Raw genomic sequence first — 23,761 nt, forward strand, 5'->3', positions numbered from 1 at the left:
ATGCCCCAGCCTGGCTGCGTGTGCTGTGTTTTTGGGGTTGGGGGTATCCCCGGGACCCTGCACAGCCCCTACCCCACAGCCCCGTGCTGCTGGGGGTGCCCTGGGGGAGCTGCAAGTGCTGGGGAGAAGTGGGATGGGGCGCAGAGACCCCAGCCCCAAAAGAGGGAGGTATCGCCCGAGCAGGGACTTGAACCCTGGGCCCTCAGATTAAAAGTCTGATGCTCTACCGACTGAGCTACCCGGGCAGCTCCTGGGGGAGGGGGGGTCGTGGGGGGACACAACATCTCCCACCCTCCTCCTCCTCACCTGCCCCAAGGGGCTGCTCGCATTCTCCAGCCATTCCCCCCCTATTCCAGGGGGTCTCTGGGAGCAGGAGTCCCCCCAAGGATCCCAGGAGCAGGGCAGGTTGGGGGCCCTTGGAGCAATTTAGGGTTCTTGGGGCACTTTGGAGTCACCTTGGGGGAAAATTTGGGGTCCCCTAGGGCAGTTCAGGGCTCCTAGAGGTAATTTCAGGTCCCCAGAGCGGTTTGGGGTTCCCTGGGTTTGGGGTTCCCTGGGGCAGTATACAGTTGTTTAGGGCAATTTGGGGTCCCTCGGGCTTTTTGGGGGTTCCTGGGGTGATTTGGGGTCCCCTCCCGGAACAAAACAGCTGTACCAGAAGTGGGGTTCGAACCCACGCGGACACACGTCCATTGGATCTTAAGTCCAACGCCTTCACCACTCGGCCATCCTGGTGCTGCCCCTGCTGCTCCCCCCGGGCTCTCGGCCGGCTCCCCGCGGGTGGGGGTCTGGGGGGGCTCCCCCGGCCGGCCCCGTGCCATGTGGGTAGCGGTGATCGCGTCTCCTCCGCGCTCAGGAGGGCTGGGTTTGAGCCCCAGCAGAGCTGGCCACTCGTTTCCCCCCCAAATGGGGATGGGGGCGCATTGTGGGGGCTCCCCGTGCCCCCCCAGAGGTGACACCGTGTCCCACCCGCCTCAGCAAAAGGGGCCGAGGGGGAAAAGGCACAAAAAATCCTTGTGGGGTGGCTCCGCTGGGGCTCGAACCCAGGTCCTTCTGCGTGTAAAGCAGACGTGATCACCGCTACACCACAGAGCCGCTGCTGGGGGGCTCCCTGAGCCACCCCCCCAGGGCTGGGGGGGCTCCGAATGGTGCTGGCTCCGTGCAGGGCACCCCAACCCCTCCTTGTCCCTTTTTGGGGTCGCTGTCCCCTCTCCTGAGACCCCACCATCCCTTGCCTCCCCCCCAGCTGCTCCCCACGTGAGGTTTGGGGCAGCTCAGGGTGTGCTGGGGTCGGTGAGTGGGTGCCATGAGGGCGAGGACCCCTCCCCACTCCATCCCCACCCCGTATCCCCCCCATCCCAATGACTGGTGCCATCCTCCCCATCTGAGCAAGGAGCTTTATTGGGCGGCCCGCAGCCCCCCACCACGCTGCCAGGGGGTCCTGGTGGGCGCCCCGCTGAGGTGGGCTCGGCTCCCGCTGCTCGCTCTGGACCCCAATAACATGGGATGGGATGGAGCAGGAGGTGCCGGGGGGGCAGGAGCCGTGTCGATGCCCCGGGTCCCCTCCTCTCCGGAGGCTTCCTTAGCGGGAGGACAGCATCATGACGAACTCTGCGGGGCGAGACAGGAGGTGAGAGGGGCATGGGGCTGCCCCGCGCCACCCCCCAGGCTGTGGGGACATAAAGAGGGGACGGGGAGGGCTCACCATCGAAGTCCACGTGTCCGTCCCCGTTGAGGTCCACGTCCTGCAGGATCTCGTCCACCTCCTGCGCCTTCAGCTGCTCGCCCAGCAGCGCCGCGATGGCCTCCCGCATCTCCGCGCTGCTGATCTCCCCGTCCCCGTTCATGTCGAACTGCGGCGCCCACAGGTTGGGTCCCCTCCCCGCAGCCCCCCCCACCCCCCCAGACACCCTGGGCCGGGGCCAGCCCCTGCTCTGCCCGTGGTCATTGTCCCCTGCGTGCCGGGGCCGTCGATGCCGGCGGTGTCCCCGTGCCCGCGGTGTCCCCGTGGCCGTACCTCGCGGAAGGCGATCTTCAGCTCCCTGACGCCCACCATGTGTGCCGTCTCCTCCCGCAGCTTGGGCCCCATCATCTGCACAAAGTCCTCGAAGTCCACGCGGCCGCCCACTGCGCCAGGGACGGGGACAGCCTCAGCGCCCCAGCCCCGGCTCCGCGCGCACCTCCGCGTGCCGCTGCCCCGGCCCTGCGCTCACTCCTCATCTTGATGTGCTGCGAGATCTCGATCAGCTCCATCTCGGTGGGCATGTACCCCAGCGTGCGCATGCAGGCGCCCAGGTCCTTGTAGCTGATGAAGCCGTCCTGGTCGGTGTCAAACTCCTTGAAGGCATCCAGCAGCTCTGCCCCCGCAGGCACGCGTGGGCACAGGGACCCGTCAGGTGTGGAGGCCGTGGCACCGCACCCCGTGGCGGCACGTCCCATGGCCCCGCATCCCACGGAAGGTCCCTCCATGGCAGATGTCCCCATAGCAGATGTCCCCATGGCACCACGTCCCATGGAAGGCCCCCCTGGAACATGTCCCCATGGCTCCGCGTCCCATGGCAGATGATGCCGGTGTCCCCCACACGTCCCAACCCCACCACTCACCGTCCAGCTCCTCCGGCGACAGCTCCCGCTCCTGGACCGGGGTGTGGGGTGCAGGGGGTGGGGGAGAAGCAGCATCAGACCCAGCTCAGCCCCCGCCCCTCCCAGCAAACCGCGGTGTCACCTTCGTTAAGCACGGGCCAAAATTAACTCCCGCAGGAGGGATTAGACGGATTGGAGGCAAAGCCCTGCCTGCCCCCCTCCCCTGGTGCCCCTGCTGTCCCCTTCCCCTACACCCACCTGGGACCCTCAGCCCCAGCCCCTAACGGGGTTCTCAGAGGCCGGGGGCTGCCCTGCTCCGGGCTGTCCCTGGGGTAGCACCATGGCTGCGGGTCCCTGAGCCCCACGGTGCCCAGCCCTGCCTCTCACCCTCCCCAGGACCCCCACCCCACGGTGCCCCCGTTGGGCTCCATATAGGGAGGGAGGAGAAAGAGCCCCCAGGCCTGCCCCGCAGTCCATCCCCAGCATCCCCAAAGCTCCCCCCTGCCCCTCCACCCACCGCCCCCCGGCCCCTGCCCGCACCTTGCCGAAGACGGTGTTGAGGAAGGGCGAGTAAGCCTTGGTGGCGGCGGCGTGCGGGTCCCCGGCCCCCTTCTTGCTGTTCTTCCTCCCGTGCCCGCCGTGCCGGGACTCAGCCCCGGGGGAGCCGCCCTCCTCGGGGGGCTTGGGGGAGCTCTCGCCCCCCTGCTCCCCCTTCCCCTTGCCCGGGGCCTCCACGTCCTTGGGGGCCCCCTTGTCCCCCCGCGTGCGTGGCATGGGGCCGGGGGCTGGAGTGGAGGCAGGCGGCGGGAAGCAGGGCTGGGGGGCGGCCGGCCCTTAAGAAGGAGGCAGGGAAATCCTCTTACCTGCCCCACACCCCCCGCCCCGGGGAGGGCAAAGCCAATTAGCGGCGATTACGGCGCCAGGAAAGGAGCCGTCCCACCACGTCCTCGTGCCAGGGCACGGCCACGAGGCCACGGCACCCCTGGCCACCACCCCGGTCCCCAGCACAGCGGCGGTGTCCCCAGCACCCATGTCCCTCGGCCACCTCCAGCATCCCTCTGCTTGTCTTAATCCAACGCTGACGCCTCCTCGGCCCCCAGCACAGGCACAGGCCAGTCCCCACCCTCACCTGCAGCACGGGGACGTGTCCACGCGCACGTCCCATCTCCACAAAGCCCCCACGACATCCCCACGACGTCCCCACGTCCCTGTGCCCTCCAGCCCCCCGGGCATCCCCCCCGTCGGCTGAGGCTGCAGCGAGGAGCGGTGCCACGGGGCGTGTGGGGCCCCGGCCCCCCTGGCCCCCCGATAGCATCGCCCCGACTCAGCAGCTGCTGGCGGGTGGCAGGAAGCCAGCGCCCGGCAGGGAGATGCCGTCACGGGGATGCCGCGCCACCGGCCCTGGCATGCAGCAGCCAGCGTGGCCACCCAACCCCGCCCTGGGGCTTCCACGTGCCCCAAGCCCCCCTGCCTGGCACCGGGTGGCTGTGGGGTGGGGGGGTCCTGCTGGAACCAGCCCACGGGGACCGGGTGACCCCAGGGGGGCCATGGGGAAACCACCCTCAGCAGCGATACTGAGGCCGCTTCCGTCCTGTCTGGCAGCAGCTCCCTGTCCCTCACGGGGGGAAACTGAGGTTTTTTTGGGGGGGTCATTGCCGGAGGGGGAGCAGATAGGGTGGGTGGAGCTCCTTGATCGCTGCCCATCCCAGCCAGACCCACACATAGGGCACCCTGCAGCCCAGGAGACCCTCAACGTCCACTGCCCGAGCCTGTGCTCGCGCTGCTGTTACGGTAGGTCCTACACTATTTACTGGCCTGGGGGGCTTGTCTGGTGCCTGAGGGACTCGTGGGGTGCAGGGAAAAACAGGAGCATTGCGGGGATGTTGTGGGGTGGAGTGGGGCACGGCTGGGGGATGGCGGGTGGAAGACCCAGGCAGGGGAGGTGAAGGTGGTGGGCACCTGGGGGGCACAAAGGTGAGGGGCACGAGGACGGGGTGACATGGAGGGGGCAACGGGATGGGGAGCAATGGGGGCGATACGGTGAGATGGGGAGCAATGAGGGTGATATAGTGAGATGAGGAACAATGGATGGGGGTTCAAAAAAATAGGGAGCAATGGGGGGATCCAAAGGGAGGGGGTACAGTGGGAGGGGGTACAGTACGGGGGGAGAATTGCAGATACTGCCACGGCAGACAGTGACATGCCAGCGGGTGCTGTAGACAGGGTGCCCTGGGAGCCACTGCCCCCTGCGCTCGGCCGATGGAGCTGGAGAACGCCACGACGTCCCTGTCCCCGTCCCTGTCCTCATCCCCGTCACCGTCCTCGTCCCCGCAGCCCCCGACCGCCCTGCAGTGGGTCTGGCTGCTGCAGCTGGTCTGCGCGGTGCTGGGGCTGCCCACCAACGCCTTCGTCCTCTGGCTGACGGGCTGGCGGCTCCGCTGCCGCGGCCTCGCCATCTTCATCTTCAGCGTGGCCGCCTCCGACTTCCTCTTCCTCGCCAACTCCACCCTGCAGATCTGGACGGCGGCGCACGGCCACCGCTGGCCGCTGGGCACGCCGCTGTGCCGCCTGCACCGCTTCCTCCTCGACCTGGCCTACTACGGTGGGCTCTTCCTGCTGGCCGCCATCAGCCTGGACCGCTGCCTGCTGCTGCTGGCCCCGCTCTGGTACCACTGCCGGCGCCCGGCGCGTTGGCCGGCGGGGCTGTGCGCGGCCGCGTGGCTGCTGGCCGGCTGCTGCAGCGCGCCCGGCACGGCCTCGGCGCGGGCCTCGGAGGTGCTGCCGGGGCTGGTGGTGTGCCGGCGGGAGTGGGGCCGCTGGACGGAGCTGCTGGGCTGGCTGGAGGTGGCCCTGGAGGGGCTGCTGCTGCCCGCGGGCATCCTGCTGCTGTGCAACGGGGCCGCGCTGGCCGTGGCGGCGGCGCGGAGGCGGCGGCAGCGTGGCGGGCGGCTGCCGGCCCGCTTCCAGCGCCTGGTGGCGGCCACGCTGAGCGGCTACCTGGCCATCCACCTGCCCTTCCAGCTGGCCCAGCTGCTGAGCCACGCGTTCCCCCGGCGCTTCGCCAGCCTCGCCTACTTCGCCGGGCTGGCCTTCAACGTGGGCAGCTGCCTCAACCCCTGCCTCTACCTGCTGCTGCACTCCGGCGCCTGCCGCCGCTTCGCCCGCGGGGACACCGGCCCCGCCGCCCCGCTGCCACCGGGCAGCGTAGCCCCCGCGCCGCCCCCCAACCCGCTCCCGGTGCCACCGGGCGCCGCCACCCCTCTGCAGCTGGACACCGCCGCCCCGGTGCCACCGGACGCCACCGCCCCGGTGCCACCCGGTGCCCCCGTCCCGGTGCCCCCGTCCCCCCCCGCCCCGCCCTGCCCCCGCCGTGACCCCGCCCCCTCTGTGGCCCCGCCCCCATCCCCGTAGCCCCGCCCCCTTTCCCCGTTGGCCCCGCCCCCTCGCTCCCCTCCCCCGCCGCCCGGTGCCGCAGTGCGCGCGCGCGGGGCGGGGCCGCTCACTTCCTGCCGCCCCCCCCCCCCGCCCCGGTCCCCCCCGGTCCCGGCTCCGCCGCCAGCCCCGCGCCCGGCACCGGCACCGGCACCGCCGGCACGGCCCGGCCCGGCCGCCGGTGAGTGCGGGGCTCCCGGGGGGGCTCCCGGGGCCCCCTCCGTGCCCCCCCCCGGCCCCATCCGTGTCCCCGCTCCCGGTGCCGTCCCCGCTCCCATCCCTTTGCCCCCTCGTCCCTGACGCCCCCCCCCCGCCGCCCCCCACCCCGGGGACCCGGCCCCGTCCCGGCCAGGCCGCCCCCATCCCCACCCGCGGCCCCGTCCCCGCGGCCGTGCCCCCCCGGTGTCCCCCCCCCGCCCCCTCCACCCCCATCCCGGGCAGGGCGGTCCCGTCCCGTGCCCCCGTCCCCACGGGTGACCCCGTCCCGGCAGGGTGGGGTTTGTTTGCCCAGCCCTGGTTTCCCGCTCGTGCAGGGAGGGACGGGGCCGCCCTTTACCCGGGGCAGGGAACGGGGCTCAGCCTTCCCCATCACCCCCCCACACCACCACCAGTGCCGCCACCAGTCCCCGGGGCTTACCGGGCACCCACCGGGCCCTGCGTGGCCGCCCCGTGTTTTGGGGTCACCGTGCCCTGCTCCCTCCCTCCCAGCCTGACCCCAAGGCGGGGTGCGCCCCAGCCATGTCGTTTCGCAAGGTGGTGCGGCAGAGCAAATTCCGGCACGTTTTCGGGCAGCCGGTGAAGACGGAGCAGTGCTACGATGACATCCGCGTGTCCCGGGTCACCTGGGACAGCACCTTCTGCGCCGTCAACCCCTCCTTCGTGGCCATCATCGTGGAGGCCAGCGGCGGCGGCGCCTTCCTGGTGCTGCCCCTGCACAAGGTGGGAGCGGGCGGTGGGGTGGGGGAGGCTCCGTGGGGACGGACGGACGGATAGACGGACGGACACGGTCGGGTGACCCCCCCCTCCCTGTGCTCCCAGACCGGCCGCATCGACAAGTCGTACCCCACGGTGTGCGGGCACACGGGCCCCGTGCTGGACATCGAGTGGTGCCCCCACAACGACCACGTCATCGCCAGCGGCTCCGAGGACTGCACCGTCATGGTGAGGGGCGGACGGGAAACCGGGGAGATGGGGAGAGGGGTACGCGGGGGGCTCTCCCCCACACCCCCTGCCCACCGCCCCCCTCCCGCAGGTGTGGCAGATCCCCGAGGGGGGGCTGAGCCAGCCGCTGACGGAGCCGGTGGTGGTGCTGGAGGGGCACTCCAAGCGTGTGGGCATCATCAGCTGGCACCCCACCGCCCGCAACGTCCTGCTCAGCGCAGGTAGGGAGCTGGGGAGGGGGCTGGGGGGCCAGCTGGGGCTGGGGGGGGTGGGGGGGGTCCGGCCGAGCCGTGCCGCTGCTTCCCTCCCCGCTGCAGGCTGCGACAACGTGGTGCTGATCTGGAACGTGGGCACGGCGGAGGAGCTGTACCGCCTGGAGGGGCTGCACCCCGACCTCATCTACAGCGTCAGCTGGAGCCGCGACGGCTCCCGCTTCTGCACCGCCTGCAAGGACAAGAGCGTGCGCGTCATCGACCCCCGCCGCGGCACCGTGGTGGCGGTGAGCACGGCTCCGGGCTGCTGTCACCCCCCTGCGCATCCCCCTCTGGGGTGCCCTTGTGCCGCGCCCCCATTCATCCCGGGGCGCTGACCTTGCCCCCCGCGCTCCCCGCAGGAGAAGGAGCGGGCGCACGAGGGTGCGCGGCCCATGCGTGCCATCTTCCTGGCTGACGGCAAGATCTTCACCACCGGCTTCAGCCGCATGAGCGAGCGGCAGCTGGCGCTGTGGGACACGGTGAGGAGCCGCCGGGGTCGGCCCCGGGGGGGGCCGGGCTGCGGCGTGGCACCGGGCTGATGTCCTGCCCCGCAGGAGAACCTGGAGGAGCCCATGGGGCTGCAGGAGCTGGACTCCAGCAACGGGGCCCTGCTGCCCTTCTACGACCCAGACACCAACGTGGTTTATGTCTGCGGCAAGGTGCGGCCCCGCTGCTTCCCCCCACCCCCCCCTACACGCCCCATCCCCGCCTGGCCCCTTCTAACGCGGTGCCCACAGGGAGACTCGAGCATCCGGTACTTCGAGATCACGGAGGAGCCGCCCTACATCCACTTCCTCAACACCTTCACCAGCAAGGAGCCGCAGCGCGGCATGGGCTGGATGCCCAAGCGCGGGCTGGACGTCAGCAAGTGCGAGATCGCCAGGTGGGGATGGGGGGGGGCAGGGGTGAGGGGCGACCCCATTTTCCCTTTGTTGCACCCCCCGGTGACGCTGTGTCACCCTCCGCAGGTTCTACAAGCTGCACGAGCGCCGGTGTGAGCCCATCATCATGACAGTGCCAAGGAAGGTGAGTGGGGACAGGTGGGGGGACACCCAGCGGGTCCCTGCGCGGAGCCGGCCGGGGGTCCGTGGCCGCGTGGCGCGTCCCGGTGGGTGACACGGTGGGCGGGGGGCAGTCGGACCTCTTCCAGGACGACCTGTACCCCGACACGGCGGGCCCCGACCCGGCGATGGAGGCGGAGGAGTGGGTGGCGGGGCAGACGGCGGGGCCGGTGCTGGTGTCCCTGCGCCAGGCCTACGTCCCCAGCAAGCAGCGCGACCTCAAGGTGAGCCGCCGCTCCCTGCTGCACGACGCCCGCCCTGCCGCCGCCCCCAGCCCCGCCGCCCCCGCTGCCCCCAGCCCTGCCGCCCCCGCCGCCGCCTCCGCACGGCTCAGCGCGCCCCCGGCACTGGGCACCGGCGCCCCCGCGCCCCCGGTGAGTGAAGGGGCGGGGCCTCTAGGAAAGGGGGAGGGGACTCTGGGGAGGGGCGTGGTCTATCGGGATGGGGCGTGGTCTCGGGAAATGGGCGGGCTCTCTGGGGAAGGGAATGGGGCAGGCTAGGGGAGGAGGTGGGGGCTCGGGGAAGGGGGCGGGGCATCTGGGGATTGGGGCGGGGCCTTTGTGGGTGGTGGGCGTGGCCTTGTGGGTTGTGGGCGTGGTCCGGGGGAGTGGGCGGGGCCTCGCAGGTGACCCGGGGTGTGCGCAGGCGGGCGGGCGGCTGGACGAGGTGCTGCAGGAGGTGGCGGCGCTGCGCGCGCTGGTGGCGGAGCAGGGCCAGCGCATCACCCGGCTGGAGGAGCAGCTCAGCCGCCTGGAGAACGGGCACGTCTAGGGCCTCCCCACACCCCTGGGACCAGGGCACGCGGCCGGGGATGTGTCCCCTTTGTCGTCCCCCCCCCCCCTCCCCGCATACAACCAGGGACCACACCGCCGCCCCAGGGTCTCCTCCCCTCGAGACCTCCCCCCTCGCCCTGGGGCTGTCCGTCTGTCCATCCTTCTCTCCCATTTTGTACACCGGCCACTCCCCTCCCTGACCCCACTGCCTTACTGGGTGCTGCCCCCCGGATTGTGGACCACTACCCCCCCCCTGCAGCTCCCCCCGAGGGCCAGGGGGGGTCTCTGGGATCAAATACTAAGCCCTGCCCCCCTCCCAACCCTCCCATGTCCCCAGGGTGGGGTGGGATCTTCCCCTCTTCCAGTGGGGCTCCAGCATGTGCCCCGCGACCGTGGAATCCTCCCCCCCTATATTGTGGGGCTCTCCCCCCCCCTCTTTGTTCTCCCTACAGGGCAGGGTCAAAGTCTATATTTTCACTCCAAATAAAAGTCTTTATAAGAAAGGTGCTGGGTGAGGCTAAGAGCTGGGGCAGAGGGCCCTGGCGGGGGGGTGTGGTACCGTGAGGGTTATGGGGGTTTCACTATGGGTTTGTCAGGGGGGAGGAGTGGGGCTGGGGTGTGCTGGAGCTCCCCCAGGCTGTGTGCATGGCCCCACGGCCGTGCGGGTAACACAGGCGGGATGCAAAGTGCAGTGGTTTTTAGCACAAGCTGAGGCAGGGACTGGGGACAGAGCAGCAGCAGCTCAAAGCTGCGGGGGCAGGGAGGGAGGGGGCATCAGGGCCCCCATAAATCAGGGCACTGGAGGGGGGTTGGTGGCCCCAGGGCTGGGGGGGGACAACCCTGGAGCTCCCAGAGCCTCGCTGGGGCATGGAGGACAGGCAGTGCACCCCCAGCTCTCATGCGCCACCTTGGGTTTCCGGGGCCCTTTCCATTTCGGGTAGGCGGGGGGGGGATGGGGACAGCACCCGCCTCCCCCCGCATCGATACATCCGCTGCTGCTGCTGGGGGGGGGCAGGAAGCACGGGGGGGCCCCCCCAGCACTGCTTGCGCCTGCGGCACCCGGACCTGCTCCAGCAGCACCCAGCGATGGTGAGCGCCCAAAAAACACGGGGGGGGTGGCATGGAGCAGACTGGGAGTGAACTGGGGGGGTGGGGAGGGGTTGATGCACCCCCCCCTCCTCCCCATGTCCCCAGCCACAAGCATCAACTCCTGCCTGCTCCCTTGGTTAAATTTGGGTGGGGAGGGGTTCACACTTTGTTGCAATTCAGCCTGTGCTGTCCTGGGGTGGGGGGGAGCATAATAGGGGCAGCAGTGATGGGGCTCTGGGGTAGCCCCCTTTTCCCATGCCTCGGAGGGGCATTGGGCTCTGTGGGATGGGTGACAACAGGGCTGTGTTCAAGGGCTTGAGGGGTAGATTTAGGGGGGAGAGAGGTGGAGGTTGGGGGCGCCAGGCTGGGGGGGGCATGGGGCAGATGCTGGGGGTGGTTGTGCTACAGGGATTGGGGCTGCTGGGGGCTGCCTGGGGCTGATGCGGGGGCAGCCCGGCCTGCTGCAGGTGCTGCAGCTGCTGCCGACCGCAGCTTCCCGTCACGGGGCACCTGCCCCAGCACCAGCCCCTGCCCTTCTGCACGGCCCTGCTCTGCATCCCCCCCCCCCGGTGCTGACCCCTGTCCCTGTCCCCGTCCCTACAGGCTGAAGCGCGGTGCCCACCGGCCCCGCCGCTGCTGCTGGTGCTGGCGGGGCTGGCGGCGGCGGGGGAGCCGGTGGGGAACCACAGCGACCGGGTGGTGGGCGCCCTGCTGGGGCTGCTGCTGTGCCTGGCCGTGGGGCTGGCCCTGGCCTGGCGCCACCTCTGCCGCCTCTCGGCCGGCCGCTACCACCCCCGGCCCATGGGCCGCCGGGCCCTGGCGCTGCTGCGGGGCCGCTGGCAGCAGCTGCAGGGCCGGGACGGCCCCGCCAGGTCCCCCGGGGACGGGGATGGGGACGGGGACGCGGCCCCGCCGGCCGAGGAGGAAGAGCTGATGCCGTGGGCCCAGCACCAGCGGCAGGAGGACGAGGAGGTGGAGGACAAGGAGGAGGAGAAGGACGAGGAGGAGGAGGAGGAGGATGAAGAGGAGGCCGCGGCCCCGCTGGAGGCAGAGCAGAGCCCCCCGGGCGAGGGGCAGGCGCTGGGCGGCAGCGCGGAGGCCCTGCTCAGCGACATGCACGCCTTCTCCGGCACCGCCGCCTGGGGGGACGCGCGGCCCCACGTCACCGCGCTCTGACGTCACGCCCCCATGACGTCACCGCCCTCTGACGTCACCGCCCCCATGATGTCACACCCCATGGTGTCACCACGCCCACCCCCAGCCCCGGCAGAGCCTCGCCATTGGCTGCGCGGGCCCGCCGCTGACCAATAAAGACATGTTGCCACCCCTGGGGGCGTGGTTTGATGAAAGGGGTGGAGCTTGGGGCGGGGACAAGTGGGAGGTGGGAGGGGCCTCGAGGAGGGGGCGTGGCCAGGGGAAGGGGCACGTGGGCCAGAGCTGGGAGGTGGGGAAAAGGGGCGGAGCCTGTGGATCGGGGTGGGGGCGTAGTGGGCGTGGCTATGCAGATGAGGGCGTGGCTATGCAAATGAAGGGGCACCCCCCCAGCCCCCCAAGCAGAGGGCAGCCAGGCCTGATTAACGCTTTAATTGGCACTCTCCCCCCCCGGGGGCACAGCCCCGCAGCCCGCACCCCCCCGGCGGCAGCGGCACGGGGCCGGGGGGCAGTGCCGGGGGCCCCCCCGCCGTGCCAGCACCGGCAGCTCCGCGGGGCCCCCCCCTCGCCCCGCGGCCAGCAGCGGGACTGGGGGCCCCCCCTGCCCCTCCTCACCCCGTGGCGCGTCCCAACCCCCCCCCTGCCGCCCTCCCTACCTGGGCACCCGCCCGCGCCCCCCCTTGGCCTTCTTGGTGCCCACGGCGGTCTTGATGGGCAGGGGGGCCGTGCCCTCGGGGGGGGGGGGCAGGCTGGGCCCCAGCTCCATGGGCTCTGCCGCTGCCGCCCCCGGCTTGAAGGGCTCGAAGGGGGAGAACTTCACGGGGCTGTGTGGGGAGGGGGGAGGCAGTGAGGGGGGGGCACGCTGCACCCCCTCGTCCCCACCCAGTGCCTCCCCCCCCCCAGCACGGGTACCTGACGGGGGTGCGGGGGCTGCTGTTGAGGCGCCGGGGGGAGCGCACCTTGGGCTGGAAGGAGAACCCCTCCTTGATGCTCTCCAGCACCGAGGGGGCCACGTAGGTGAAGCCCTGCACGGGGAGGGGGCAGGTCAGGAGGGGGGGTGGGTCAGGGACCCCCACCTCGCCCCCTCCCCCGGTGTCCCCCCCCGGTACCAGGAAGGCCTGGTTGGCGCTCTCGCTGATGGCCGCGTCGTCGGGGCTGTCCACGGGGGTCTGGCGGGTGAAGCGGGTGTCGAACTGGCTGACGTCTTCCTCCGACTGCTGCGGGGAGGGGGCTGCTCTTCACGGCCCCCCCGCGAGGAGGAGGCAGAGCTGCCCCCCCCCCTCATCCCCCGACCATCCCAAATCCCACCCCTACCACCAGTACCAGGCAGGGCTTGAAGGGGGGGTCCAGCCTGCGGGCCAGCAGGTCGTCCCAGTTGATGTGGCGGAAAAAGGGCTGCTTCTGCAGGAGGAGTGGGAAATGGGGGGGGTCACCGGGGGGGGGGCATCACTGGTGACACCTCCCCCCTGCCCCATCCCTACCTGCACATCGGCTGCGTCACCCGGGCCCCCCCCGACCCGCTGGCTGGGGTTCCTCTTGAGGAACTGGAAGAGAAGGGACAAGGGGGGGGGGTCCCAGTGCTGCCCCCCCCCGAGCAGGGGGCACCAGGGGGGTGTTTTGGGGGGGGGGGGCTCAGGCACCTTTTTGAGCAGGTCACGGGCGTCAGGCGTCAGGTAGGGCGGCAGCACGAGCTTCCCCTTCAGGATCTTGTCAATGGTTTTCTTGCGGTTCTCGGCCGTGAAAGGGGGCTGCGAGGGGAGGGGGTGGCAGCGATGAAGGGGAGGTCCCCCCCCCACCCCGGGACTGTCCCCCTACCCCCCCCCCAGCCCGTGAGCAGGAGGCCAACTTGCCGATCCGGTGAGCATGTCGTACATCAGGGCGCCCAGGCTCCACCAGTCCACCGCCCGGTTGTGCCCGCTACGCACCAGGATTTCGGGGGCCCTGGGAGGGTTGTGGGGGGGGGCACCCTGAGCACTGGGCCCTCCCAACCCCTTTTCTTTCCCCCCCCCCCCGTCCCATCGGGCTCACATGTACTCGATGGTGCCGCAGAAGGTGTGGGTGACGGCCCCGTCATGGATGGACTCCTTGCACAGCCCAAAGTCCGTCAGCTTGATGTGCCCTTTGTGGGGGGGGGGGGAAGGAGTCAGCCCCCAACCCGCTGCCCCCCCCGGCTCCCCCAGACCCCCTGCCCACCCTGGCTGTTGAGCATGATGTTCTCCGGCTTGAGGTCACGGTAGATGATGCCGTTGGAGTGCAGGTGGCCCAGCGCCAGCGTGATCTCGCTCAGGTAGAAGCTGCGGCAAGTGGGGGGGGGGGTGTGGGCAAGCAGCACTGGGGGCCCCCCCGCGCCCCCCACATCGCCGGGGGGGTCAGGACGCGATACCCCAGAGCCAGCCGCCCCTACCAGGCGGTGTCCTCCAGGAAGATGCCCTCGCGCTCCAGCTGCATGAAGAGCTCCCCGCCTGCAAGGCACAGCCCCGGGGGGGCCCTGAGCCTTCACCGGGCTCCGTCCCACCCCGTGCGTGCCCCCCACACCCCCCCACGCCCCCCCGGCCCGGAGCCGCACCGCTGAGGCACTCCAGGATGAGGTAGAGTTTGCCGCCCGTCTGGAAGGCGTAGATGAGGTCCACGATGAAGGGGTGCTTGACGGCCTCCAGGATGTTCCGCTCGGCCCGCGTGTGCGCCGTGTCCTTGGCGTTGCAGGCGATTTTGGCCTGGATGGGGGGGGGGGGGGGGCGGGAGGAAGAAGAGGGGTGAGGGGGGGGCCACGCCGGTGGCGGGGGCGCGCCGGGGGCCGCGCTACCTTCTTCAGGACCTTCATGGCGAAGATCTTGCCCGTGTTGGTGCCCTGCACTTTGCGGACCTGGAAGACCTGCGGGGCGGCGGCGGCGGTGGGGAGGCGGCTCGGGAGCGGCCCCCCCCTCGATCCGATCCCCGGGGTCCCGGTGCCGGCTGCCGGGGGGGGGCAGCCCCCCCACCTTGCCGTAGCCGCCCTTGCCCAGGACGCGGAGCAGCTCGAAGCAGTGGGGGCCGATGTGCTCGGGGCCGTTGTTGACGCTGCTCTCGGAGATCTCGATCTCCTCGTAGTGCCCCACGGGCCTGCGGGGACGGGCGGTGAGCGGGGACGGGGCCCCCGCCGCCCCCCCCGGCACCCCGCACTTACTCCAGGCCGTTCCCCCGGGGCTCCAGCTCCATCTCCTGCGGGGGGGACACGGCGTCGGTGCCCGGGGCCCCCTCCGTCCCCCGGTCTGTCCGCCCGTCCGTCCCCTCGCCCCTTGTCCCCAGCGCTGCCCGGTCCCGGTGCCCCTCCCCGCCCCGCCCCAGCCCGGCCCTATCCCGGTGCTCAGCTCCGGCCCCGTCCCGGTGCCCCACCGGGTCCCGCTCCCCGCTGTCCCCCCCCAGCGCTCAGCCCCGGTCCCGGTGCCCCCAGCCCGTCCCGGTGTCCCCGGTCCCCGCTGTCTCCCCCCGCTCCCCCATCCCCCACCGGTCCCGGTTCCCCCTCCGGTCCCGGTCCCCGCTGTTCCCCCCCCGCTGCCCCGTCCCCCGCCGGTCCCGGTGCCCCCGTCCCGTATCCCCGCCGCCCCGGTTCCCAGTTCCCATTCCCGGTTCCCGGTTCCCGGTCGCGCCGCCAGCCCCCGTCCCGTCTCACGGCGCCCAGCTCGGGCTCCTCCCCGTCGCTGCCCTCCTCGGTCTCCAGGTCGATGTCGAACACCCCCGCCATGGCGGCGCCGCACCGGGACCGCCGCACCCGCCCCGCCCCGCCCCGCCCCGCCCCACGTCACGGGGGGACCCCGGCATCCCCGCCGCGGGGCACCACGGGAAATGTAGTCCGGGACTCAGCCCCGCCCCCTCCGGCGAGGCCACGCCCCCCGCCCCTTAGGCCACGCCCCCGCGGCGGCTCGGGTGTCGGGCTGGCCCCGCAAAGGGCAGGGGTCGGCCCCAAATGTCAGCCATGGCCCGCGGGGGGGCCCACGGGGGGCCCGGGGAGGGAAGAACTCAGAAAGTGGGACAGCGACACGGCCACGGCGCTCCACAGCCTTTATTGGGGGTCTGGGGCACGGCGTGGGCCGTGTGTTATTGTAGGGTCGCTGCTGCTACTGGGGGTCTAGGGCACTACATGGGCTGTGTGTTATTGTAGGGTCACTGCTGTTAGCGGAGGTCTCAAGCACTACATGTGCTGTGTGTTATTGTAGGGTCGCTGCTGTTACTGGGGGTCTCAAGCACTACATGGGCTGTGTGTTATTGTAGGGTCACTGCTGTTAGCGGAGGTCTCAAGCACTACATGTGCTGTGTGTTATTGTAGGGTCGCTGCTGTTACTGGGGGGTCTAGGGCACTAAATGGGCTGTGTGTTATTGTAGGGTCACTGCTGCTACTGGGGGGGGTCTCAAGTGCTACATGTGCCGTTATTGTAGGGTCACTGCTGTTACTGAGGAGTCTAGGGCACTACATGGGCTGTGTGTTATTGTAGGGTCAGAGCTGTTAGTGGGGGTCTTGGGCACTACATGGACTGTATTATTGTAGGGTCACTGCTGTTACTGGGGGGTCTCAGGTGCTACACGGGCTGTGTGTTTTTTTAGGGTCACTATTCCCCCCAGTAAGGGGGGTCTTGGGCACTAGATGACTACATGAGCTATGTTATTGTAGGATCACTGCTGTTACTGGGAGGTCTCGGGCGCTACACGGGCTGTATTATTGTAGGGTTGCTGCTGTTACTGTGGCATCTGTTGCTGTCAGACCCCTCAATGGTGACGAGGGGTGACAGGGCAGCAGTGGCTATCACACACTGCGCTGTCACACAGCATCTCCTGAGGGCCCAGCTTGTCCTCGGGGACCCTTCCCAGGGCCATATGTCATGGGAACGTCTCCCCATGTTTGTTATGGCAGGGTCTCCCTCACTCTGGTTTGTTATTGTAGGGTCTACCCAGTGATGGTATTTCCTCACAGGGTCTCCCCATGCTCATTTGCTACGGTAGGGTTTCCCTGTGTTCATCTGCTATTGCAGGGTCTCCCTGTACTCATTTGTTATTGTAGGGTCTTCCCATGCTCATTTATTGTAGGGTCTCCCCATGCTCATTTCCTATTGTAGGGTCTCCCCATGCTCATTTATTGTAGGGTCTCCCCATGCTCATTTCCTATTGTAGGGTCACCCCATGCTCATTTATTGTAGGGTCTCCCCATGCTCATTTCCTATTGTAGGGTCACCCCATGCTCATTTATTGTAGGGTCTCCCCATGCTCATTTCCTATTGTAGGGTCACCCCATGCTCATTTATTGTAGGGACTCCCTACGCTCATTTATTGTAGGGTCTCCCTGTGCTGGTTCATTATTGTGGGACCTCCCTGTGCTCTCTGTTATTGCGGGGTCTCCCTGTGCTGCCTGGTCCTACTGCCATTGTGGGGTGGCGCAGGTGCTATGGGGGCCACCCCATTACCATAGGCTCGTTCAGGAGCCCCCTCCACGCCTCCCCTGGGGACAGCACAGGGATGGTGGGGCAGGGGGCTTGGGACTCCCCCTGGGCTCTGTCCCCGTGCCACGGGGAGCAGGCGACACGGGTGACAAGGTCCAGGAGGGGCTTGGAAGGAGGGGGTGGCAGAGAAGGGGACACATTGGGGGGTCGGGGGGGAGCCGGGGGGCGTCGGGGGCCGGGCAGACGGGGCCGTGGGCTGGGACCTCCGCGCCACCCCCCCCGCCCCGCTCCCCGCCGGGGCTATTTGAAGTGGGAGAGGAAATGGTCGACGGGGTAGCGCGGCGAGTCGATGCCCAGCGCCTGGCACAGCCCCAGCAGGCGGCCACAGGCCTCGGCCGGGCTGCCCCCGGCGCAGGCCACGCTCAGGCAGGGCTCCTCGTACTGCCCGCCCGCCTCCTCGAACAGCGGGTTGAGCCGCACCAGCCCGCGCCGCTGCAGGCCCTGCAGGGCCGCCAGCCCGCCCTGGCGCAGCGCCGGGCCGTGCTCGGAGGCCAGGCACATGACGCCCGCCAGCTGGGCGCGGGGCGCGGGGCGGGCGGGCAGCACGGGCGGCAGCCCCAGCGCCACCAGCACGGCCGCCAGCAGCAGGTCGGGGCCGTAGACGGCGCGGATCCAGTCGCGCAGGTAGAAGCCGCCCATGCGCGGGTTGATCTCCAGCAGGCGCGGCCCGCCGGGGCCCAGCTTCAGCTCCACGTTGAAGACGCCGTCCAGCAGCCCGCAGGCCCGGCAGCACTGCAGGGCCGCCCGCACCAGCTGTGCCTGCCGGTCGGCGGGCAGGCAGGAGGGCAGCACGGCCGCCGTCTCCAGGAAGGCGGGCAGGCGCGTGGGGCCGTTGTCCGACACCCAGGCGCCCAGCAGCCGCCCCTCGAACAGCACCAGGTCGACGTCGTGCTCGGTGCCCGGCACGTACTCCATCAGCAGCATGGCGTTGCCCCAGCCCAGCCCGATGCCCGGGTAGTCGGCGTCGGCGCGCAGGTCGCGCCACAGCCGGGCGGCGTGCGCGTGGCACTGCCGGGCGCTCTCCACCAGCCGCACGCCCACGCCGCCCGCCCCGAACTCCAGCTTGGCCACGGCGGGGAAGGGGACGGCGCCCGCCGCCCGCTCCACGTCCCCGTGGCTGCGCAGCCGCCGGCAGGGCACGGCGAAGGCGGCGGGCGGCGGGCGGCCGCGGCGGCAGCACTGCAGGTGCTGGTGGGTCCGGCTCTTCTGCTTGGCCAGGCGGACGGCGGCGGGCGGGCTGCCGCGCAGCCCCAGCCGCTGGCACACCAGCGCCGCCAGCACCACGCAGTCGTCCCAGTAGGAGAGGCAGGCGTGGGGCCGCAGGTCCCGGGCGCGCACCAGCTCCGCCACCTGCTCGGCGTGCTCCTCGTCGCGCTGGTGCTCCCGGCTGTCGTAGGGCAGGAAGGTCTGCACCAGCCCCGCCGCAAAGTGCTCCGGGTCCGACTCCACCAGGTGGATCTGTGCAGACACCGCACGGGCGTCACCGTGGTGTGGGGATGGGGTTCAGGTGCCCACCCCCAGCCCCTTGCCACCACCCGCAGCACGAGTACTGCTACGGCACAGCCGGGGCGGTGCCCGGCGTTCACTCTGGAACCTACTGACAGCCCCATTGCCTCCTTACCCTCAAGCCATATTCGCGGGCTGCTTCCCAGACGAAGCTCTTGCTGACACCGCCGGCCCCGATCAGGAGGATGTCCTTGCCCTCTACCAGGTGGCACTGTGCCCGGTGCAGCAGGGCTTCTGCCAGCAGCCGGGGCAGGTCACCGGCGGGCTCCCCCACGTCGCGCCCCATGGCCTCAGCCAGCAGGCAGGTCTCTAAGCACCGCTGGCAGTTGGCAGAGAGGGCCACCAGCTCCAGGGTGTCATCCACACACGACAGCAGGAAATCCACACCTGGGGGACACGGTGGGGACGGCACACTCAGCACGCCGGGGCTGCCCTCCCCCTGCCCCTGCAGGAGCAGCCCCCGGGGCTGGTGCTCACCGAGGATGTCGGTGTGGGCGCGGGCACCGCCACGCTGCGCGGGGCTCAGCTCGGCTTCAGCGGCCAGGAGGGCGGCCATGGCGTCCTCAGCAGCCCCCCGCAGCCGCTCCGCCAGTGCCTGCCGGTGCCCCGGGTCCGCCAGGCCCCACTGCTGCAGGCTGGAGTCCAGGCCCAGGGGCAGCGCCGCCCCGTGCCGCACCGGCGCCTCCGCGCGCCCCATGCCGCATGCCACCTGTGGGGACACGCCGCCACCGCCACGGGGACATGGGCCAGCCCCGGGGACGCCCAGAGCCGCCAGGTGCCACCCCCATCACCAGGCACAGGGGCTACGTGAACTGGGGAGGGGGTTCCCGACCCCACCCAAGTGCGTGGTGCCCCCACCCTCGCGCCCAGGCCGTACCTGGCAGAGCTGGGGCCGGTCCCCCCAGGACTGGCAGACGACGGTGCAGATGCGCAGGGCCATGGGCAGCCGCGGGGCTGCGCTGCCTGGGGGGCGAGGGACAGGGCAGGGACGCGCCGCAGCCCGAGGACGGGAACGTGGGGAGGGGGCCCTGACGTGCACCCCCCCCCCCAAACCCACCCTTGGTCACAGGGCAGCCCAGTGTGGCACCACCACCGCCACAGCCACCCCTAGCCCCCCGGGATGGTGGGGAGCCAGGGACGGTCCCCTCATCTCCCCACCTGCCCCCTTATGATGGGTGCTGCCCCCCAGCCCAGGGGACAGCAGGGGGACAGGGCAGCCACCTCCCCCCCCTCCCTAGGGGGCTGCAGGGATTCGGGGCATCCCCCACCCCTGGGTTTGGACACGAGGCTGACAGAGCGACCATGGGAGCTCCGGGGGGCCCTTCCCAGGGATGGTGGGAGTTCCGGGGGGCCCTTCCCGCCCCCCTCGCCCCCCGGGGGTGGTGGGCGCCCGAGGGGGGGTCTTACGTGGGGGGGGCGCGGGCAGGCGGGCGGTGGGCACCAGGGCCTCCAGCAGGACGCTCTCCTCCTCCTGCAGCCCACTCAGCCGGGCCACCACCGCCGCCGCCACCGCCGCCCCCTCCGCCTTCCCGTGGGTGCTGCGGGTGCCTGTCCCACGCCACCGCCACCCTGCCGGCCGCACCGCCACCTGCATGCAGCACTGTGTCACCCCCTGCCACCTCGCCGCAGCACCCCTCGCCCCCTGCCACCCGCTCCCACCACCAGCCCACCGCCACCCCACCAAGCCGCACCACCTCTCGCTTTCCCTGACTGCCACCCCACAGCCACCCCCGAGCATCCCGCTGCTGCTCCCTGCCCCCGTGCCCCAGCCCCGCAGCCCCCACCCACCCCGCGGTGCCACCCGGTGCCCACCTGGCTGTAGGGCTTCATGGCAGTGCCCCCCAGGAAGGCGCACACCTCCTCCCGCACCAGGCTCTCCTGGCCCTGGGGGTCCTCCAGCCGCACCAGGCGCACCCCGGGGGGCGCGGGGTCCTCAGGCAGGGCCCCCTGGGTTCCCAGGACGAAGGCCAGGGTGGGGGGCACGTGCAAGCCAGCACGGGCAGCCAGCACCCGGCGGGTGGCCACCGGGTCCTCCAGCCACCGGGCCAGTGGCACTGAGCCCCCCGTGGGGCAGTCGAGGTCGCGGGCCAGCTCGCCCACCCAGCTGCTCTCAGTCCCAGGGCTGAAGGTGCCCGTCACGTAGGTGGCCCGCCGGGGGGGCACAAACACCTCCAGGGCGCTGTGGCCCCCCGCCTCAAAGGAGACCCCCTGGGAGAGCAGCAGTGACCAGGCGCCTGGGGACGTCTCCGAGGGCACCCGGCTGGCCCAGGTGGGTGAGAGGCACAGCACCATGGCACCTGCGGGTGGGCAGCAGTGTGGGCAGTGGCCGTGCCCCCTGTGCCGGGCACCCACCCTGGGTGGGACGCGGGGGGAGCTCGTGGCTGCCCGTTTTGGGGGGCTGGGGGCCGGACGCACCTGGGCAGCGGGAGCCGCCCTCCAGCAGGACAGGCAGGAAGGCGGTAGGGGAGCCCAGGATGCAGACAGTCATGTCCAGTGGACCGAATCCTGCAGCGAGGTGGTGATCAGCAGGCATGGGACCGCATTGCCACCCCGTCCCTGGCACCCCCGTGCCCCCAGCCTGGCGCTGTGTCCCCAGCCGCCAGCCCCCGTGACCCCCGTGCCCAGTACCCGTGCGGGGCTCCTTGGTGCGGTCCACGGTGAGGGGCAGCCCCTCCTGGCGCAGGGCACTCTGCAGCAACTCGTAGCCGTGGGTGGCTGAGTCGGGGTCCCCGGTGTCCTCGGGGACCTCGCCGTCAGGCACCTCCTCGTCCAGCCAGCCCGGGCACAGTGCCTCCGGCCCTGCCCACTCCTGCTCCTTCGGACTCATCGGCTGCTCCACGCTGACCTGGTCCACTGAGAGCTGTCGTGGGGCACAGCCGGGGCTGGGACCAGGTGCCCGCCTTGGGGTTGCCACGGGGCACAGATGGGGCCAGCGGTGGGACAGATGAGGGGCCAGCACAGGGGTGATGGGGCTGGCGTGGGGGCGTTGGGGCGGGTGTGGGGTTCGGGGCAGCATGGGGCAGGCATGGGGCAGGGCTGCAGCACGGGGCAAGGGGGCTGTGGGGCTGTGGGGGTGCCCAGGCACAGAGCCACCGCCTTGGGGACAGCAGGGCAGTGCCAGCTCCCAGACAAAGCGTCCCCTTGTCCCCGCGGGGTCACGCGGCGGGTGGGCACGGCACTGCCACGCCGAGTGCCCGGTACCGCCGAGCCCTGCTGGGAAGAGCCCCCCCCGCCTGGACCCTCCCGGGACCACTCACCATCCTGGCGTCGGGGGGCTGCAAAAGACAGAGGGGCCGAGTCAGCCGAGTTGGGCGGGGACCCCCGGGATGTCCTGGGGTCTCCTCGGTGCCAGCCCCGGTGTCCCTGCTCCCCCCGCACCCCTCGGTGCCAGCCCTGCTGACTGGGGCAGCTCCGGCTGAGCCCCTGCAGGGATTATCCTAATCCGGCGGCAGCTCAGCCCCACCGGGGACCCCCCTGCGCCCGGTGCCAAGGTGCCCTGGGGCTGTGGGCCCTGGCGCGCCCCCCCCCCGGGTGCCCCAGCCCAGCGGCTCCGGCACGGGGGGGGAAACTGAGGCACGGGCGTCCCCTGGCCAGCGCCGACAGCCGCGGACCCCACGGGGGGGGCCTGAACGGTGTCCACGCGACGGGGGCGACCCCGGTGGCGGAACGCCCCCCCCCGCCCCCCGGGCAAGCCCTTTCGCCGCGGTACCTGCGCGGGGCCCGCGGTCACGCGTGGCTGGATGCCTGCCCCCGGGAGCGCCCCGCTGCAGCCGGGGGAGCGCTCGGAGCCCTTAAAGCCCCGCGGTCCCCCCCCCACCCCCAGGGGGCCCGGCCCCGTGCCCCGGATTAGGCGGCGGGCACGGCGGGCGGCACAGAGCCCCATTGTCCGCGGCTGCCACCCGGCCCCTGTCGCTTGTCGCCTGTTCCCCCGGCGCGGCGGAGATGCGGCGCCGCACGTCCCCCGGCTTAGCGAGACAGCTGCTGTCGCCGTCCCCGTCCCCGCAGCGCTCTGAGCGCGCACGGACACGCGTGGACAGCCGCGCACAAGTCCCCGCACACGCGTGCACAGCGCGCACGCACCCCCCACACACACCCCCGGCACCCACCGGCGGTCGCTGTGTCGGTGCCGGTGCCCGCGGCTGTCGCTGCCCGCAGAGCCCTGTGCCCGGTTCTGCACCGGCGGTGCCTCCAGCCCCCGGGCGGGGCGGCCCCGGGGGAGGGCGCGGGGCGGAGACGGGGGGCGGGGGGTGCGGGGACGCGGCCAGCCGGGGGTCGCCCGGGGACAGCGGCGCAGCTGACACCGCGGGGCTGAAATGTCACGGACGGGGGCCACGGGCACGCGGCCCGGGGTGGCGGCGCGCGTGGCACGCGGGGAGTGGGGAGCGGACGGCAGCGGGGGCACGCGTGGCACGGCGCGGTGCGGCACGGCACGGCGCGGCACGCGAGGTCTCCCCCGCTCCCCACGGAGGCCCCCACGGGAGTCTCCGCGGCACGGGGTTGGCAACAGCCTCCCGGCAACGGTCCCGCGTGGCCGCACCGGCACGGCCCCGAGACGCGGCCCCGCCGGGCGGGAGCGGGCACCGGGGGGTGCGGGCGCGGGCACGGGCACGGGGCGCGCACGGAGCGGGACGGCGGGGGCAGAGCCGCGCCCGTCCCCCCGCGCCCCCTCGAGCCCCCCCCGGTGCTGTCCCGTGTCCCGCGTCACGTGTCCCGGTGCCTCCGTGCCCCCCGGTGCTGTCCCCTGCCCCCTGTCACGTGTCCCGGTGCCCCGCTGCCCCCCGGTGCCGTCACATGTCCCGGTCCCGTGCCCCCCCGGGGGTGTCCGTGCCCCCCGTGCCCCCCGTGTCCCCCATCCCCAGTCCCGTCTCTCTCACGTCGTCCGGTGCTGTCCCGTGTCACCTACCCAACTCCCCCCCGGTGTCCCGGTGCCCACCGTGTCCCGTACCCCGTGTCTCCCCACACCCCCCGGTGCTGTCCCAGTGTCCCGGTGTCCCGCCGGTGTCTCCGTGCCCCCCGGTGCTGCCCCCTGCCTTATGTCCCATGTCTCCTATCCCGCTGCCCCCCCCCCCCCAAATATCTCACTGCCCCCCGCTGCCGCCCCGTGTCCCCCACACCCCCCGGTGCTTCCTCTCTCCCCACCTCCCGCGTCAACCCCATGTCCCCCGCTGCCGTCCCGTACCCCAGCGCCTCGGTGCCGTCACGGTGCCTCCGCTATGTCTCCGTTCCCCCGGTACTACCCCTTGTCCTATGTCCCGCGTCCTGGTGCCCCGCGTCCCTTATCC

The 23,761-nt window shown here is 71.6% G+C and overlaps 6 protein-coding genes across 9 annotated transcripts; 3 read left to right on the forward strand and 3 right to left on the reverse strand.

Moving 5' to 3' along the window:
• Positions 1-1,467: 1,467 nt before the first annotated feature.
• Positions 1,468-6,658, reverse strand: CABP4 (calcium binding protein 4). Of its 2 annotated transcripts, XM_082761197.1 has the most exons (7): positions 6,653-6,658; positions 3,124-3,416; positions 2,605-2,635; positions 2,214-2,357; positions 2,018-2,127; positions 1,706-1,853; positions 1,468-1,611 (listed from the first exon to the last, which is right to left on the reverse strand). In XM_082761197.1, the coding sequence occupies exons 2-7, from the start codon at positions 3,355-3,357 to the stop codon at positions 1,583-1,585; spliced, it is 696 nt and encodes a 231-aa protein (XP_082617323.1). In that variant the 5' UTR covers positions 3,358-3,416; positions 6,653-6,658; the 3' UTR covers positions 1,468-1,582. The 2 variants fall into 2 exon arrangements, with proteins under 2 accessions (XP_082617323.1, XP_082617324.1); XM_082761198.1 differs by lacking the exon at positions 6,653-6,658 and having other exon boundaries at positions 1,480-1,611; positions 1,706-1,821; positions 3,124-3,728.
• On the forward strand, positions 3,965-5,994 carry GPR152 (G protein-coupled receptor 152; the record flags this gene model as incomplete). Its single annotated transcript, XM_082762817.1, has 1 exon — positions 3,965-5,994. The coding sequence occupies exon 1, from the start codon at positions 4,843-4,845 to the stop codon at positions 5,992-5,994; it is 1,152 nt and encodes a 383-aa protein (XP_082618943.1). The 5' UTR covers positions 3,965-4,842.
• On the forward strand, positions 6,111-9,761 carry CORO1B (coronin 1B). The gene is made up of 11 exons (XM_082761196.1): positions 6,111-6,196; positions 6,752-6,954; positions 7,054-7,176; positions 7,268-7,397; positions 7,494-7,675; positions 7,790-7,909; positions 7,985-8,089; positions 8,168-8,313; positions 8,399-8,456; positions 8,566-8,865; positions 9,137-9,761. Exons 2-11 carry the CDS (start codon positions 6,754-6,756, stop codon positions 9,260-9,262), a joined length of 1,491 nt encoding a protein of 496 aa, XP_082617322.1. The 5' UTR covers positions 6,111-6,196; positions 6,752-6,753; the 3' UTR covers positions 9,263-9,761.
• A 339-nt stretch (positions 9,762-10,100) lies between these two features.
• On the forward strand, positions 10,101-11,684 carry PTPRCAP (protein tyrosine phosphatase receptor type C associated protein). Its single transcript, XM_082761735.1, has 2 exons — positions 10,101-10,353; positions 10,957-11,684. The coding sequence occupies exons 1-2, from the start codon at positions 10,132-10,134 to the stop codon at positions 11,527-11,529; spliced, it is 795 nt and encodes a 264-aa protein (XP_082617861.1). The 5' UTR covers positions 10,101-10,131; the 3' UTR covers positions 11,530-11,684.
• Positions 11,685-11,921: 237 nt separating this feature from the next.
• RPS6KB2 (ribosomal protein S6 kinase B2) lies at positions 11,922-15,245 on the reverse strand (the record flags this gene model as incomplete). Of its 3 annotated transcripts, none has more annotated exons than XM_082761732.1 (15): positions 11,922-12,329; positions 12,418-12,530; positions 12,615-12,719; positions 12,829-12,906; positions 12,987-13,049; positions 13,146-13,253; positions 13,356-13,446; positions 13,534-13,624; positions 13,699-13,799; positions 13,910-13,967; positions 14,072-14,219; positions 14,309-14,377; positions 14,484-14,604; positions 14,669-14,703; positions 15,155-15,245. In XM_082761732.1, 15 exons carry the CDS (start codon positions 15,224-15,226, stop codon positions 12,158-12,160), a joined length of 1,425 nt encoding a protein of 474 aa, XP_082617858.1. In that variant the 3' UTR covers positions 11,922-12,157. The 3 variants fall into 3 exon arrangements, with proteins under 3 accessions (XP_082617858.1, XP_082617859.1, XP_082617857.1); XM_082761731.1 differs by having other exon boundaries at positions 11,924-12,329; positions 12,615-12,722; XM_082761733.1 differs by lacking the exon at positions 14,669-14,703 and having other exon boundaries at positions 11,923-12,329; positions 12,615-12,722; positions 14,484-14,645; positions 15,155-15,226.
• A 290-nt stretch (positions 15,246-15,535) lies between these two features.
• Positions 15,536-23,121, reverse strand: CARNS1 (carnosine synthase 1). The gene is made up of 10 exons (XM_082762215.1): positions 22,586-23,121; positions 21,737-21,754; positions 21,108-21,339; positions 20,895-20,984; positions 20,292-20,776; positions 19,887-20,067; positions 19,357-19,442; positions 18,957-19,188; positions 18,595-18,866; positions 15,536-18,431 (listed from the first exon to the last, which is right to left on the reverse strand). The coding sequence occupies exons 2-10, from the start codon at positions 21,737-21,739 to the stop codon at positions 17,214-17,216; spliced, it is 2,799 nt and encodes a 932-aa protein (XP_082618341.1). The 5' UTR covers positions 21,740-21,754; positions 22,586-23,121; the 3' UTR covers positions 15,536-17,213.
• Positions 23,122-23,761: the final 640 nt, after the last annotated feature.

This window comes from Aythya marila (genome assembly GCF_965140915.1).
Source record: "Aythya marila genome assembly, chromosome: 5".
Classification (NCBI taxonomy): domain Eukaryota; kingdom Metazoa; phylum Chordata; class Aves; order Anseriformes; family Anatidae; genus Aythya; species Aythya marila.

What these genes read in the sequence shown, in the direction of transcription:
- CABP4 (XM_082761197.1), bottom strand. Translation starts at nt 3,357, where the DNA reads ATGCCACGCACGCGGGGGGACAAGGGGGCCCCCAAGGACGTGGAGGCC. An exon ending in TCAACACCGTCTTCGGCAAG is followed by an intron (nt 2,636 to 3,123) that starts GTGCGGGCAGGG and finishes ACCCCGGTCCAG; the next exon opens with GAGCGGGAGCTGTCGCCGGA. An exon ending in GCAGCACATCAAGATGAGGA is followed by an intron (nt 2,128 to 2,213) that starts GTGAGCGCAGGG and finishes TCCCTGGCGCAG; the next exon opens with TGGGCGGCCGCGTGGACTTC.
- CARNS1 (XM_082762215.1), bottom strand. An exon ending in CACCAAGGAGCCCCGCACGG is followed by an intron (nt 20,985 to 21,107) that starts GTACTGGGCACG and finishes ACCTCGCTGCAG; the next exon opens with GATTCGGTCCACTGGACATG. An exon ending in CCCGCGAATATGGCTTGAGG is followed by an intron (nt 18,432 to 18,594) that starts GTAAGGAGGCAA and finishes GTGTCTGCACAG; the next exon opens with ATCCACCTGGTGGAGTCGGA.
- PTPRCAP (XM_082761735.1), top strand. Translation starts at nt 10,132, where the DNA reads ATGGAGGACAGGCAGTGCACCCCCAGCTCTCATGCGCCACCTTGGGTT. An exon ending in TCCAGCAGCACCCAGCGATG is followed by an intron (nt 10,354 to 10,956) that starts GTGAGCGCCCAA and finishes CCGTCCCTACAG; the next exon opens with GCTGAAGCGCGGTGCCCACC.
- CORO1B (XM_082761196.1), top strand. Translation starts at nt 6,754, where the DNA reads ATGTCGTTTCGCAAGGTGGTGCGGCAGAGCAAATTCCGGCACGTTTTC. An exon ending in GCCGCGGCACCGTGGTGGCG is followed by an intron (nt 7,676 to 7,789) that starts GTGAGCACGGCT and finishes CGCTCCCCGCAG; the next exon opens with GAGAAGGAGCGGGCGCACGA. An exon ending in CCGGCGCCCCCGCGCCCCCG is followed by an intron (nt 8,866 to 9,136) that starts GTGAGTGAAGGG and finishes GGGTGTGCGCAG; the next exon opens with GCGGGCGGGCGGCTGGACGA.